At 43.2% G+C, this 17,692-nt stretch overlaps 1 protein-coding gene across 1 annotated transcript in view; it reads left to right on the forward strand.

Moving 5' to 3' along the window:
- LOC120023113 (sacsin-like) overlaps window positions 1-11,485 on the forward strand; it is a 32,968-nt gene extending 21,483 nt beyond the window's left edge. The window contains exon 8 of the mRNA XM_038967086.1: window positions 99-11,485. Coding sequence (XP_038823014.1) covers window positions 99-11,149 — 11,051 coding nt within the window. The 3' untranslated portion in view covers window positions 11,150-11,485. The remainder of the gene's footprint in view (window positions 1-98) is intronic.
- Window positions 11,486-17,692: the final 6,207 nt, after the last annotated feature.

The following is a 17,692-nucleotide window of genomic DNA, read 5'->3' on the forward strand; positions in this document are numbered from 1 at the left end:
ATTATGTTTAACAATGAAAGGTGTTGGATATCATGTAGAATTGCAAATACCTGCATGTTTGTCACATGGCTATTATTTTCATATCTCCATCTTTTTAGATATATTCAACGTATTCAATGTAGATGTGGAAATTGTGGCTACATTTGCCAAGAAGACTCTCCCAAAGGACTGGTCATGTCACCTGGGTCATGTCACACAGACAGGTCATGTCACCTGGGAGGTAGGGAGTGCTCAGCACCCACCATTGAAATGGCTCAGAGAGTTCTGGAAATGTCTCAACACTCACTGCATAGATCTGAGACGTTTTGAAGGCATGCCACTGATACCCATCGAACCACTACATGATACTAGCCATTCTGTCATACTTGCAAGACTACAACAGAATCCAACCATGATTTTTCAGAAAAGCAAGCAATCCATCTTACCAGACAAAATAGAGAAAGTCATGAAGAAGGTTGGGGGAACAGTCGTTAACAGAGACAAATGCCTGAAACACCAAGATCTTGACTCGTACGTACTACCACCATCGCCACAGAACACTCTACAGGTGTTCATGAACTTAGCTGCTAGTCAGGTCATCAGTGGAATCAGGTCTGCTCCTTACCATGAGAAAGAGGAACTCAAAGCCTACCTCTCTACTCTGGATTCTCTCACAGTCCATGAGAGAGACCTGCTCTCAAAGATGCCTCTCTTCCAATCAATGGCCGGAGAATATGTCCCCACCCAATACAAGCAAGCAGTGGTTTTGGGTTCCACCCCAGCTTTCCCCACAGAGCTCCCCATGCCGGATTCCATTGTCCGGTGTGCAACTGAGGCTGATCGCAGGCTCCTATTGTTGCTCAAGATTGATCTCTTGAATACTGCTCAGGTGGCCGTTCATTTGATTGATGGAGTTGAGAAGAAGTATTTCAAGAAACAAGAGAGAGAGGGAATCATGACCTGGATATTACAGCATGGCAGTATCCTCTTCTCACAGAATAAGACTTTGTACAAAAAATGCCAAGATTTGAGCTTCATCGAAATAGATGGAGAGCTGAAGAAGACCTCCAGTATTTTTGATCCAAACAATGAAGCCTTCAAAGTCCTTTTTGAAAGAGAATTCTTTCCTCCCGCAGTGTTCACAAATACTCCAGAGAAGCTTGACAGCTTAATACGTCTTGGATTGCAGACAAAGGAAACTGACGTCTCAGCAGACAACGTGTTGCATGTTGGCACCCATATTGATAAATCACATGTTCATTCACAAAAGGCTTTCAAAAAAGCAGAAGCACTTCAAAGACTATTGAATGGCAATGACCTGCTTTTCCAATTCTCACATCTGCAGCTGCAGCACCTATCACAGCTGCAGTGGGTCCCTTGTGAGAGTCCTTACATCACGAAAGAAAATAACAGGGAGAAAAGTTTCTACAAGCTGGAGGAGATACGACATTCAGAGTACGATGGCATTGTAGGGCATGTCATGCCTCTTACAGGAGACTTTAGTCAGAAAGTAAGCAGAAAACTTGGTCTTCTACGTCTACCTCCTGCTGAGAAGGTTGTGGAGAATCTGTCAGCATTGGCAGCTGTGGCCAAGGCAATGACAGATCCAGATAAAGACGTGCAGTTTAAAATCAAGCTGCATAGCATTTACAAATACATGCAAGATCACATCTGTGAGGTCAGGGAAGTGATGAACAAAAGAGTCATACCTTGGCTGTGGATACACAATCATTTTGTTTTTCCTCATGATGTAGTCTTGGACTACCCACCTGATTTGGATCTGAGCTCGTACATTGAGAAGGTGCTAGACGAATTTCTTCCATACAAAAAGTTGCTGACAGAGTTTGGAGTGAAGACATCACTCTCAGAGAAAGAAATAGAGGACATCCTTCATGACATCAAACAGACCATTGAAAAAAGGCCCCAATCTTTTGGAAAACCCTCAGAGCTGAAAGTGTCAATAGCCATTCTGAACTGGATGTGGAGAGAGAAGAAGAGAGTCAGGGGCAATATCCCAGTGCCGGTCATGGCAGGAAGTCAGAGATTTACCCTGCAACCACTGTCCAAGACAGTGTTTTGTGATATAAGCAGGGATGGTCTGGAGGATCTACAGAATGACCAGGAGGAGATTCATGTTATCCACGAGGAGATTCCACCGGCGACGGCACAGTGGCTGAACATCCCTTTCCTCAGCACCCGGATCCTGCGTCCAGAGTTCATTGGAATAGAACAGTGTGGGCAGTCAGAGCCCATAACTCTGAGGATTAAGAACATTCTGAAAGAGTATGACGAAGAAAATGACATCTTCAAAGAGCTAATTCAGAATGCAGAAGATGCTGGGGCAAACACCTGTAAGTTCATGGTGGATTTCAGGGACCACAAAGATCCTGCTGACAGCCTCATAGACCAAGGCATGGTTCTCTGTCAGGGACCGTGTCTCTGGGCCTTCAATAACGGGCTGTTCACAGAGGATGACTGGAAAAACATTGTCAAACTCGGATCTGCCTCAAAGGAAAACCAGGTTGAAAAAATAGGGAAATTTGGACTTGGATTTAATGCGGTGTACCATGTGACTGATATTCCCTCAATCCTCAGTGGCAACACGCTTCTGATACTTGATCCAAATGTTACACACCTGCAAAAGCACATACAAAACAAAGCAACTCCTGGAATCAAGCTCAACTTATCTCGGGAACAGCTTCTGCACAGGTTTCCTGGTCAATTCAGACCATATGAGCGGATTTTTAATTGCAATCTTTCAAGAGACAGCACTCAGAATTTCTACCCGGGCACGCTCATTAAGCTACCTTTCAGGACACAAGAGGAGGCTGTCAAGTCAGAAATCAGCAGAAATGTCTATGACAGAGATGACATAGTGACATTTCAACAGAACCTGAAAAACAACTCACAAACTCACCTCCTCTTTCTGAAGAACATCAACACGGTATCTCTTCAAAACCTTCCGGTTGATGCTTCCACTCCTCCTCAAGATGACCAGATAGAGAAGATTTTCACTGCCACCAGAAAGGTTGTGAGCACAATCAAGATTCCAGAGGACACTCCTCTAGGAATATTACAGAATGATGCTCTGAAATGTCTGATGAAGCGTGATGCGAAATGCCAAGAGGTCATTGACTGCCATAGAGCCAACATAGCTGAACTAACACAACAACATTGTGATGGATCTGATGTCCAGTTCTGGCTCCTATACAATTGCTTTGGGACAAAGAATTCTTTACAAATGGTCCAGAGAGACAATAAGCAGACAGTGCTCTCCTTGCCAATCGGAGGTGTTGCTGTACCTTTAAACAAAGAACCAAAGACAGGGAAATGGGTCCCTGGAGAAACCAACCTGGTTGGCCAGGCGTTCTGCTTCCTCCCTCTCTCTGTTGCCACAGGGCTCCCAGTGAACCTGAACGGATCCTTTGCTGTGACCTCTAATCGGAGAGGTCTGTGGGAGAGTGGAGTGAAATACGACTGGAATAGAGCTCTCCTTCAGGATGCTGTTACAACCGCATATGTCAGTACACTGCTAGTGTTGAAGAAGATGTCAAGAAATGGAACCCTTCAACGTTATCAGTACTATACCTTTTGGCCTAATGGAGAGAACGTGAACAAACCCTTCAAACCCTTGGTTGATACATTTTACTTGGTCGTCAGTCAGCACTTCTCTGGCAAACCTCTGAAGCTCTTCAGTGATGGGGAAAACTGGTGCTCAATGGACAAAGCCAGATTTCTGCACCCAACTATTCAAGAGGACAAAGCTGTTGGAGAGCTTGCAATGAAGGTCTGTCAAAGCAATTCAAGCACATCTTATCTTGTTGTTCCTCTGCCTTTGTGGGTGAGACAGAGTTTCATACAGACCGGTTTAGATGAGATTCTCCAGCAGAGAACATTTGACTGGGAAGCATTTTACCAAGAAGTGGTATTCAACAACCTGAACACTATGGACCAGAAGAGTAGGAATGCTCTCGTGTTGCATGCTATTGACCTGAAGGACGATGCCATTGACAATCTACTAAGGAGCTACCCATGCATTCCTACAAAGAAAAGTGAAAAACTTCAGTACATCAAAAAACTTGTGAATACTTCTGGAAAAGTGGCACACTTGTTTGAGCAAGAGGAAGGACGGTTCCTCGGTGGAACCAAACATGACTTTCATTCCCCTAAAAGGATTCAACGTCTGTCAGAACTGGGGATGCTGAGTGACCAGCTCCCTTTGGAGGACATCACAGAAAGAGCAGAGACCATTGCCAACATCTGGCAAAAAGACAAAGGCAAAGCATACAAGCATCTTCAGTGCATCCTGGAGCTGATGAGGGACTCCCTAAAGGATGAAGCCTCGCCTCACTGGGAGACTCTGAGAAACACCTTGTTCATTCCAGCATGTCCTCCAGTTAATACATACGCAGGGAAGGGTGGGGCAGTGAAGGATGGAATAGTTAGACTTCAAAAGCCCATTGACATTTACAGTGACAGATGTCGCCATCTAGTTGACATGACACAGTCTGTGGTAGACTCTTTAAATCTGAAAATACACAGTGACGATGCAGTGCTATGCATACTGGGAGTTTGTGAAAGCCCATCACTCGAGACAGTGCTTCAGCAGCTACAGGAAGCATCCAAGCACTCGGAAACATGTGACAAACAGACGCTCTTCAACACAGCCCATAATTGCTACAACTTTTTGAACAAATGGCTGCATGATGAGAAGGAATTGACTGCCATTTTTGAGAGGGCACACTCATTCCCCTTTATCCTTGTTGAAGACAGGTTTGTGGATGTAAAGTCTGTGGCTAAGAATCAGGAATTTGATGCTAAACCTTATCTTCATGTGCTTCCAACTGCCTTCTCCAGTTTCAAGAAGCTCTGGAAATGTCTATGCCTCCAAAAGCAATTCACACCAGAACAGTTTCATGGTGTACTGAAGAAACTCAGCCAAGCCTATGGCATCAGCCCACTTTCCAATAATGATCTAGAAATTTGTCTGACAATACTCCAAAGGGGATTATATGAGGCCAAAGATGAAAAACAAGATGACTGTCTCATACCTGATGAAAGGGATGTTTTGCAGCCATCTAACCAGCTGTATTTCAATGACAGCCCCTGGATGGAAGTGTCAGAAGATGTCACTTTGTGCCATACAAAAATATCTCGCGCCATTGCACTTCATTTTGGGGTGATCACAACAAGACATCACACCCTGCTAAAGCATTCAGTAGAGAACTTCTCACCATTTGCTGAAGAGTTTGGACAACGTGAGAAACTGACAGTTCGCATTAAAAACATAATCTCAGCTTATCCCTCGAAGAAGGACATCCTGAAAGAACTCATCCAAAATGCTGATGATGCAGAGGCCACAGAAATTCACTTTGTTTGGGACAAAAGACAGCACAGCACAGAGAAAACATTTGGAAAGAGATGGAATCCACTTCAGGGCCCTGCACTGTGTGTGTACAACAACCAGGTGTTTTCTCATGCTGATCTGCAAGGTATTCAGCAGCTGGGAGAAGGTGGAAAGCACCACATTCCAGGGAAAACCGGAAAATATGGACTTGGGTTTAACTCAGTCTACCACCTGACTGACTGTCCTTCGATCCTAACCGGTGACAAATGGCTCTGCATATCTGATCCCAATCTGAAGTATGTTGAAGGATCACGAGAATCACCAGGAGTCAAAATCTTATGGAAAGAGGAATGTAAGAACACCTTCATGGATGTTTACAATACATTTCTCCCAAAAGAATTCTCTCTTAAAGAAGGCACCATGTTTAGGTTGCCTATCAGGACTGATGCCATGGCAAAAACCTCAGAAATATCCGACAATGGGGTCAATGTTACAGATATGGCGGAACTGTCCTCAGCTCTCTGTGAAGACCCTGAGGGATTGATAATGTTCTTGAAGAACATCAGAAAAATCCAGTTTCATGAAATCAACCCAGGCACAGGAACTCTCAAGACTACCTTCTCGATTGAAAAAAGTATACATGAGAAGAGCATTGCAGAATGGGTTTATTTTCAAAACCACGTACAACAGTCGCTGCTGTCCCATGGACAAACACCACAGCAAGCCATTTACAGTGTCAAGATTTCATCATCCGGTAAAAGGCAAAGCCAGTGGATCATTGCAGAGCAGTTTGGCTCTTTTAAAGGAAACACTGATATGGAAGGACAGACTGGCAGAGTTCCCCAGGCAGCTTTGGCAGCATGTGTAAGCTCTCAGCCTAGAGAAAGAGGAACAATTGTCAGCACAAGCTCTCTGCCTAAACAGGATGACTTCATTGGACAAGCATTCTGCTCCCTGCCCTTGCCTGGTAAAACTGGACTTCCAGTCCATGTCAACGGAAACTTTGAGGTAGATTCCTCCAGACGGGGTTTCTGGAAAGAAGATGGGAAAAGTCTGAAGATGGATTGGAATGAGTCCCTGAAATTGAATGTCATCGCCCCATTGTATGCTGACCTTCTCAATTACATCCGTTGTGACCTAAAGAAAGTGAAAGTCAATTCCATACATCTTGATTCAGTCCTTGATAGCTCATACTTGTGTTTCTTCCCCACCATCACCAAAGACACTGGCCAAGATTGGCATGAAATGATTCATGAAGTGTACAGGTCAGTCAATGACAGAAAACTTGACCTTATTCCAGTGCTACACGGCTCAACTCGACAAGTTCAACACAGGTCAATAACAGAGTACACTGTTGAGTGGTCTAGTGTGAGCAAGACGGAACCAAGTGATGCACCTCATTTGAGCAAAGAAAATAAATCTATGGTTTCTATTTTAGATGATCTTGGAATGCAGTTGGTTCCTTCATCCAGAAAAATTGAAGAAATATGGACCAGCTTCAAAACGGCTGGGGTTGAAGTGAGAATAGTCAGTCCCTTGACAGTGGGTAACTACCTGAGGAAGAAACCACTGAATGATCCAACTCACACTGAAATGGGTTTACCTCTACCCATTGGCCAGACTTTGATCAGAGACCAAGAGAGATGCTCCATTCTCTTGGAGTACTGTATCAAAAATGTTGTAGTTAGTGAGGACAGTTCCAGTTCAGTCAGTAGACTTAAAAAAGATGCTAACAAGAAGAGTTCCAGTTCAGTCACCGGACTTCCACTGCTTCTCACTCAAGATCAGATTCTTAGAGTGTTTGACCCTGACTCTCCCAAGCTTCTGTCAACATTTTACAGAATGTTCCATGGACATCATGAGGATTTTGCTGATTTCAAAACCAACACCAAACATTTTGAGGTTCTACAAGATGGGAACTTTCTTAAAGAATTGACAATTCCAGTCGCAGCAAAGTATTTGAAACCTATACTTCTGCACCTCCTTCAAAACTGTGAAACCGATCCACACTGTAGGCTACATGTACCAAACCAGATAATACACTCATGGCTGAAAGAACTATGGAAATTCTTTAGTTATCACATAAATCCTACAGCTTCAACGGATGGAGATGGTAACCAGGCTCTGATAGCCATCAAGGAGCTGTTCTCTGACTGCCCTATGTTGCCTGTTGTGTGCCCAAGACTAAACAACAAACATGTTCTACAAACAATGAGGAAGATGTCCAGTGTGATTCTGTTCTCAAAAGAAGACATTATATTAATTCTCATGAAACTTGGTCTCATGAAACTGGACCTTACATTCTTCCAAGAAGTGAACAGGCATCTGCATCAATATCTACTCCCTGAGCTCTTGAGGACAAGCGACAGCAGTGCTGTGTTAGACCAAGTCCACCAGCTGGAACATTCAGAATTTCTGCATCTTTCAGATCATGAGTTGAAGACACTTCAAAATGTCCTACAGTCTGGGATATTCTCATGTAAAAACAAACAGGACTACCAGAGAAAGCTCAAGTCATTGCCACTATTTGAAACCATACAGGGTGGACGGCAGCGTATTGATGGACCCAGAGATGTATACATCCTCAACACAGAGTTCAGGGAAAGCTTTCCAGATGTGTACATGGCAGATGACAACAACATTTTCCTGAAATACAACTTTGTAAATGAGAGCTTGTCAAGATACCTGAGCATTAAGATCTTAAGTGATTTGGAGTACTATGTCCAGTTCATTCTGCCTTTCCTGCACAAGCTAAACAACAACCAAATGATCCACTCTGTCCAGCTGTTGTTGTCACTACAACTCAAACACGACTATCAGCAGTACCATGATAAAATCATCTCTATAATGAAAAATGTGAAATTCATTCAGGACATCCATGGGAATCTGCAGATGGCCTCCTACTTCTTTGATGAGAATCAAAAGTTGTACAAGGTGATGCTGCCGCAAGAAAGATTTGTGCCAGAAAGCTTCTGGAATGAATTTAATAATAGAGGGAACATAAATGTCAAGAGTCAAGCAAGGAAACTGCTCAAAGAACTTGGAATGAAGTGCACTGTGTCAGATGAGGAAATAATTGAATTTGCTCATCAAATTGAATCGGATGCCAAAGGCACTGCCAGCCTCAAAGAGCTGAAACTGATGTCGTCTACATTGTTTGAAACTATTTTGAAAAGAAATGTCAAAAAGCAAGCACCAGACTTTCTGAAAACGATTGCTGACATCAAGTTTGTTTTTCCTGTGGAAATTCAAACGAGGTTGTGCAACTACCACCAGTCATTTGCAGGAAAGAGGACTGTAGTTTCAATCAGAGGTTGTCTGATTGAAAAAGATGTCCTCCACCAATGCCTGATTTGGACATCCATGCCAATACTGCACTTAGGAAACTGCAATGAAAAGCATATTCAAATTATTAGAGAAGCAGGTGCAGTTGACCAACCCCCTTCTGAATATGTGACAGAGAACCTCAGAAACATCTGTCAGTCACCATGCCAAACTGCTGACTTGGTTGGAACACGAGCTGAAGTGTTCCGGACATCTTACACCTATCTACAAACAATAGAGTTTGACCCCAAGCCGTTGACTGATCTCCCTGTGGTGCTTGTGGAGGAAGATTCTGCACTTGTAAAGACCAAGCAAACAGCTCTGGTACTGCTTCATTATGTGGAGTTCAGGCCATATTTGTACTGCATTCCTCCAAAGGATGTCAGGTTTGCAGAATTCTTCAAGAAAATTGGCGTCAAAGACGAGCCTACTGCAGAGCAGTACTGCAATGTTCTACAAGAAATCCATGCAGATTCCACCGACAAGCAGACCCTTCAGCCAAATCAGGAGAAAACTGTCAAGCGTGCTGTGGAGCAGCTTTTTCGTCTGATAATCAAATTGCAAGAAAATCAGTTAACCTCAGAAATTCCCAAGACCTTGTATCTACCTTCAAACGATGGCAGACTGTACCCTTCAGCCACACTGTATTTCAATGACACAGTCTTCAAGGTTAGTAGATTGGAGGGTGCCATTAAAGACAAATTGAAACTCCTGGAGAAACTGAGCAATTGCCATTTAGAGAACGACATGTATGAACATTGTAAAATGATGCAGTTGTTGCCCCTGGAGATACAACCCAAAATGCTCTCTCAGATTACTGTAGAGAATGTGGTGGAATCCAACATGCAACTGTGTGAGTACGGGGAGGGCTGCGAGTTCAGCGGATGGTTTGGGGCACACCTGTCCTCAGCTCCCTTCATGCATGGTCTAGTGTGTCTCATCAGAGAGCAGTGTCAGGGCAAGATATCACAAGGCGATGCTGCCACCATGTGTCAGAAAACCTTTGGCGGCATTGAGATCACCTGCTGCAACAGCCTTGAAACAGTGCTTCAACTTGGCCAGGAGCTACTGAGTGACACCACTGCTGTCACACAGGTGTATGTAAAAAAGGGCCAGCAAGGTTGTACCTTCTACCTGAAACACAATGATGACCAGGCCCACAAAGTGAAGAGTGAGATCATCATGAGACTTACTAAAGAGATTAATGCCCTTCTTAATAACATTCTTGGCTCAAACCTCCTGCTAGTTCTAGGACACCTTCTTTCGTGTGATAGCATGAAGGAAGTCAAGACAACTCTAGAACAGAATGGAATCCATGACAGTGCTGATACTGAGGACTCCTTGAAAGGGCCACCGGAACCAGGAAGTCCTGTTCCTGAAGAGTGGCATGATGCCCTGGATATGAGCTTCCTCAACAACTATGAATCTGGGGAATATGTTGGCTTTAAGAATACGGCAGAGGAGGAGCATTGTTGCTATGCAGTTATAGTGGAACAGCTGTGTGTGCCATCTGGCCAATCAGGACAGGGTCCCTACAGATACAAAATACAGATTGGGAAAGATGAAGTCATAGAAGTCAGTGCCCTTGATCTCTACCAATTTAAACGGGAAAAGAAGCCTTTCTCATACTCTTCCACTGGAGCAACGTGCATGGAACTGGTACAACTGGGAGAATCTGTGCAGCGGTCTTCATCCACAAAGACCTCACCACAGTCTCTGGAAGAAGCCAAAAAGGAAATAGACAAATGTCTGGCAGAGATTTGGATTCTGTCTGCAGAGGAGCGGTTCAAGGCCATCAGACGCCTCTACCTGAGGTGGCACCCTGACAAAAACCCAGACTGCCAACAGCTAGCCACGGAGGCATTCAAGTATCTGAAAAACAGAATTGAGGATCTTGAAAACGGCAGGACGGGGAAACCATCCTCACACAGGACGGGGAAACCATCCTCACAGCAGTGGAACACAAATTTCAGAAACTTCTACAACCAGTGGAACCAAGAAGCTCATCGCCACCGGTGTGGGAGAGAGAGGTTCTACAGGGGACACAATACTAGATACAACTTCTGGACACATCATGGAAATGTACCACAACCCAACCGAGCAGAGGCTGAGCGCTGGCTTAGACAAGCACAGTGTGACCTAGCCGCTGCTGACAACGACACAGGAGGCAAGACCACAGAGTGGACTCTGTTCAAGGTACATCAGGCTGTGGAGAAGGCTCTGGTGGCAGCAGAGTACAGAAGACATGGACATCATTGCAAAGACAGCTCCATCTCCAGCCTAGCTGAGCGGGTGTCTGGCTACAGCCCCCAGTTAGACACTCTACCCAACATTGTGAGCAAACTGAAACAGCTGGGAGTCGACCCCAAGACCACTCAATACCCAAACTACCACCCATCACCACACATTCCCAATAAGAGGTTCAACTATGAGAACGAATCAGAGGTGCTGGACATGGCATCAAAGCTTCTGTGCAAAATAGAAATATATATTCATTGATTGAAGACATCGCTTACATATTGCAATTGGGCATTGATAGAAAACAAAAACATGACACCCAGTTCATTTAGAAATGCTACAAAAAATGCTAAAGGCTATTTCACTTGATTTAGAAATGCTACATGTAACTTTCATGTTGTGATTTTATGCTTTACTGAGAGTATGTTATACACGTAGTGGTTCAATAATTCCTTTGAAGAATCAATTAAAAAGATATTATATTATTACCATATTATTGTTAAATGCTCACAAAAATACAGTAACATGTTTTTCCACTTTTTCATGTTGAAGATATTGTTCTAATAAATGTCAAAAATAAACATGATTTAATAAAGATTGATCATTCTCTCTCTGCATCCTCTCTGACACATGACAATATTAGAGTTCAAGTACCTCAGAGATCATGCATTACCAATTACAATTAGTTTAAGGTTCAAATAAAAAAATAACATTTGGATTTCATTTTACTTGAGGGATATTGGTGAATTGCTGAGACGGTATTGACATCTTTAATACATTGTGGCAGACCAGGGGGTTTGGTCAAGACATGTACACAGATCAGACACAATTCTATTAGCTCGGTTTCAAGGGTGTTCATTAAATAACAAAGAGAAAAGAATAGGTCTCTTAAAACTCAAAATGTTACAAGGCATCTTTTCATTTGTTTGCTCCATTGTCTTCAGGCAGAAACATGTTAGTCTGAAGAGTTCATTTTAATCATCTTCACTCTCTTAACACACATCTTCACCAAGATCCAACAGCTGGAACATCTTACATAAACTCTGTACAAACAGCAGGTGGCTGCCTGGGCCCACACGGTACACTTAGGGCTGGATTCAGACTGCAGATAAGTAGAGGAAGATAAGTAGACTAGACTCAATTCAAGCCGTATCGCTGAAGTTCGGCACTATAGCGCGATTGAAATGTATAGGCAATGTTCCCGCGTGTGTGGAAACTACATTCACAATCATCGCTGCATATGTCGGCTCAATTGGAAAATACCTTAAAATTTCAATCATGCTATAATGTTGAACTTCAGCGATACGGATTGAGTTGAGCCCTAAACATGAACTTCAGTCAAAAAACATTACCTTTAAATTTCAATCACGCTGTAACGCTGAACTTCCAATACAGATTGGATAAAGGTCTACTTATCTCAAGTTTGAATAGGGCACTAAGGAAACAGAGTGGTCTTTACATAGCAGGTATGGTGGATGATGGTACCATAGGGGAACGAAATACAATTAACGTAGTCTCATACATTCAGCACATGATATGACTGCAACCACTCACTCATAGAGAAGTCTTCTCAGGGAATCATGTACACCGAACACAAATATAAACACATGTAAAGTGTTGGTTTCATGAGCTGAAATAAAAGATCCCAGAAATGTTCCATATGCACAAAAAGCTTATTTCTCTAAAATGTTGTGCCACTAATTTGTTTACCTCCGTGTTAGTGAGCATTTCTTCTTTGCCAAGATAATCCATCCACCTGACAGGTGTGGCATATCAAGAAGCTGATTAAACAGCATGATCATTACACAGGTGCACCTTGTGCTGGGGACAATAAAAGGTCACTTTAAAATGTGCAGTTTTGTCACACAACACAATGCCACTGATGTCTGAAGTTTTGAGGGAGCGTGGAATTAGCTTGCTGACTGCAGGAATGTCCATCAGAGCTGTTGCCAGAGAATTGAATGCACATTTTTCTACCATAAGCTGCCTCTAATGTTGTTTTAGAGAATTTGGCAGTACATCCTGGCCTTGCACGCCGGCCCAAGACCTCCACATCAGTCTTCTTCACCTGCGGGATCGTCTGAGACCAGCCAACTGGACATCTGATGAAACTTTGGGTTTGCATACCAAAAATGGGGGGGGGGGGGGGGTTTAATCCTAACTTCTACATCGTTTAGCAGTAACATCTGAAACGATGAAGTCGGGGCGCGAAATCCCCATGACTGCATCACTTGATCTCGGTATGTAATTAAGAGGATGTGAAACTTGGTTGTCAGTACTTAATATACAAGACACGCACATGATTTTATTATATTATTTTATAGGATTAAATATGAAACTATTTGTGAGAAGATTAAATGTGATCTTGGCCTTCTAAGTGAGAAAATGTTTTTTAATTTAAAGTTTATCCAGTCAGTAACCACGCCCACGTGAGCACAGACATTATGCCAAACATAATGGAACGCCCTTTTTCCCCCAAGTGTTTTAAAGGACCCGCTGAAGAACTCTCTATAGATCAGTTACGTGCAGTGCCAGCTGAATACGTTACAAATGGTTAAGAAAACGACAAGACGAAAGACCAAGCAGGCGGAGGTTGTTGAACCGGACGTCACAAATAGTTAGACTCTGAGACCAGAAAAACGTGGAGCGTGGTTGCACGCTGAAATGGTTAGAAACTCTGAAACAAAAAAGAAGAAGACTACACAGGAACATTCAGTCTGCAGCTGTTTAAGTACTTTAGTCTAGTAAACTCGACCAAAAACTACTGGGTGATACGTTGAAAGATCCATTCTAACGAACACTTACTCTGGAAGATCCGTTCTCACAGACACTCTGAAATCAAGAATCTACGACTACAAAAGACATGGTGATCTCTGGTGGATAACCAGAGACTTACACAACCAGAGACTTTCTGTCGAATTAATCCCCGTAGATGGACCGAGTGTTTCAACAGAGAGACAGCAAAGACATACACACGTAAATATGTACATTGCAATTCTTTCGAATGAGCGGTCGTTCATGTGCAAAGTATTTGCATTTCCATGAGCATAATTATCAGCTGTCTGTACAATAGTGGAATTCCTTTGTCTCTCCCTTTCCCTCTATTTTGAATGCGCCATTTTGTGTAACAAGCCATCATATCGGTTTAGTCCACTAGGGACTTTTCATTGCATTGTGTAGTAATAAATGTGTAAGCTATCCTGTTTGTGTGTTTATGTAGTTCTGTGTGATTATTTAGTTAGTAAATAAATAACTCCGCCAATTTGTATATCGCTGATTCATCATTTATGCTAAGAGTTTTGCGACATTCAGAATGAGACTGAAGGTAAATAAGAATGAATGAATTGACTGTGACTGATGTAATAGATATTTATATCTTTAGAGTTTAGTCGGGAGATAGTAAAACGTTAAATAACTTTTCCCGTGGTGCCCCAGATTACTACTTAATTAATTGTTATATGATTAATTTAATAGTGTAATAATTGAATGTGGTATGTAATTTGTTATTGTATAAAATGTCAAACACATTAATGATAGTCAAGACACAATGATAGTCAATGATAGTCACTTTCTTGATTACTACATGATTCCATATGTGTTATTTCATAGTTTTGATGTCTTCACTACTATTCTACAATGTAGAAAATAGTAAAAAATAAAGCAAAACCCTGGATTGAGTAGGTGTGTCCAATCTTTTGACTGGTACTGTACGTTGACCCTAATAAATGGGTCAGTCTACTGCTTTAGCAAAATCTGAGAGGGATGGTCACTATACTGCAGAGGGGGGTTAGTTTTAGCTTATCATGACTCCAGCCAAGATGCCTGTGGTGGACACACGGAAGTCGAGGTAGGCCAACATCTCTGGGGTGTGAGGCTTGTAGATCTGAGGGGTCTTCTTCCTGGGGAGGTCATTTGGGGAGAATAACTACATTAACATGAGGAGAGGGGTATTACTAACTGGGGAGGTCGTCTGAACAGTAAGGGTGACAAGAACAGTAAGCGCGACACACACACACTACAGAGCAGTAATATCTAGGGATGTGTGTCTTACTTATGTGCAGCACCATGCGACACACACACACACACACACACACACACTACATACCTGTCAGATGAGGGGTGTGTTACCTATGTCCAGCACAATGGGCCATGACTTAACGTCCACAGCCTCTTTTGATTCCAGTATCTTCATTATTGCTAGGGTTGTCAGGATTCACACTGACTAACTGACACAAACACACATATATTACAGTATGTTGTGGTTGGAACAGGTCCAATGATGAGAACTAAACAGTGTTAGTTGGAGCAGTGGCTTTTAACCTGTGGTCAAAGTTGGGAGTGTCATTTTTTTTTCATTACTTTTCACAATGCCAATTGTTTAACAAACATCCATCTGTAATAACAGGCCTTTAATATGTTACATTCACTGATAACATTTACTCTAAATTTGGCCAATAGTATATTTTATGTTAATTCTGCAACTTTATGTTACTTACTCAAGAGCTTTTGACAGTGATTTGTTGGTCCCTGGCAAGGAAAAGGTTGGGAACCGCTGAGTTAGAGACTAAGTATTATTGATATTTAGGCTAGGTAATGTTATTGAGAGTTGTACCTCTACAATCATCTTGACGGTGGGCAGTGTGGTGGCCAGGTTCAGAGGATGAGGGGGTCTGACGGGGACAGGAACACAGCCAGCGTACAGACACCCATAGAAGGTGACAATCAGGTCAATGCCCGGAGACCGTTAGAGACCATGGAGGAGTCCACATTTACAACACAGTCTGGCAACTACGTATAAGTGGCACCCATAGAAATAGAATCAGATTCAATATCTACAGTATATATTTCTAATAGATATTTATATGGTGGCACCTTTCATCTGAAGGGTTTAAGGGTCAGGGTTCAGAGGTTAAGGGTCAGGGTTATTACCTGGAGGGTAGACCAGAGCTACATGGGTTAGGGGTAATTGGTCAGAGATCAGGGTTATTACCTAGAGGGTAAGCCAGAGCCACGTGTTCTCCAGTGTTGAGGGTTAGGGGTCAGAGGTTATTAGTGCTACATGGTCTCCTATGTTGACTCATCCGTTCTCCATCAGCGCCACAGCAACACGTTCTGCCCGCTTGTACAGCTACAAACAGGAGGCCATACTGGACACTGTGCCCTGACGGTCACAACAATAACAGGGTTACACAATGCCCTGTTCAACAATATAACACAGATTATAGGGAAGCTGCCAGCATCAAACACTCAAGAGAGAATGCATCGACCATGGAGCTGTCAGAGGAGGGACAGTAAAGTAGGTAAAAGTAGTAGCAGTAGTGGTAGTGTTAGCAGTAGTAGCAAAAAATATCTTGTACCATTTTGGAGTCACTTTTATGATAAGAACAGATGTTTCTGAACACTTAGGAAGGCCACCAAAAATTCTGAAATTTCCATACCCAACTACAACATTTTCCGTCAAGATAGAACTGCCAAAGGGGGAGGAGTTGCAATCTACTGCAGAGATAGCCTGCAAAGTTCTGTCATACTTTCCAGGTCATTGCCCAAACAGTTCGAACTTCTAATTTTAAAAATGAATCTCTCCAGAAATAAGTCTCTCACTGTTGCCGCCTGTTATAGACCCCCCTCAGCTCCCAGCTGTGCCCTGGACACCATATGTGAATTGATTGCCCCTCATCTATCTTCAGAGTTCGTTCTGTTAGGTGACCTAAACTGGGATATGCTTAACACCCCGGCAGTCCTACAATCTAAGCTAGATGCCCTCAATCTCACACAAATCAAAAAGGAACCCACCAGGTACAACCCGAAATCCATAAACATGGGCACCCTCATAGATATTATCCTGACCAACTTGCCCTCCAAATACACCTCTGCTGTTTTCAATCAGGATCTCAGCGATCACTGCCTCATTGCCTGCATCCGCTATGGGTCCGCGGTCAAACGACCACCCCTCATCACTGTCAAACGCTCCCTAAAACACTTCTGCGAGCAGGCTTTTCTAATCGACCTGGCCCAGGTATCCTGGAAGGATATTGACCTCATCCCGTCAGTCGAGGATGCCTGGTTGTTCTTTTTTTAAAGTAATTTCCTCACCATCTTAAATAAGCATGCCCCTTTCAAAAAATGTAGACCTAAGAACAGATATAGCCCTTGGTTCACTCCAGACCTGACAGTCCTTGACCAGCACAAAAACATCCTGTAGCGGACTGCAATAGCATCGAATAGTCCCCGCGATATGCAACTGTTCAGGGAAGTCAGGAACCAATACACAATCAGTCAGGAAAGCAAAAGCTAGCTTTTTCAAACAGAAATTCGCATCCTGTAGCTCTAACTCCAAAAAGTTTTGGGACACTGTGAAGTCCATGGAGAACAAGAGCACCTCCTCCCAGCTGCCCACTGCACTGAGGCTAGGTAACACGGTCAACACCTATAAATCCATGATAATCAAAAATGTCAATAAGCATTTCTCTACGGCTGGCCATGCTTTCCTCCTGGCTACCCGGACCCCGGCCAACAGCTCTGCCCCCCCGCAGCTATCTGCCCGAGCCTCCCCAGCTTCTCCTTCACCCAAATCCAGATAGCAGATGTTTTGAAAGAGCTGCAAAATCTGGACACGTACAAATCAGCTGGGCTAGACAATCTGGACCCTCTCTTTCTAAAACTATCCGCCGCCATTGTTACAACCCCTATTACCAGTCTGTTCAACGTCTCGTATCATTCGAGATCCCTAAAGATAGGAAAGCTGCCGTGGTCATCCCCCTCTTCAAAGGGGAGACACTCTAGACCCAAACTGTTATAGACCTA

The sequence above is a fragment of the Salvelinus namaycush genome, chromosome 28, assembly GCF_016432855.1.
Source record: "Salvelinus namaycush isolate Seneca chromosome 28, SaNama_1.0, whole genome shotgun sequence".
NCBI classification, from domain to species: Eukaryota; Metazoa; Chordata; class Actinopteri; order Salmoniformes; family Salmonidae; genus Salvelinus; species Salvelinus namaycush.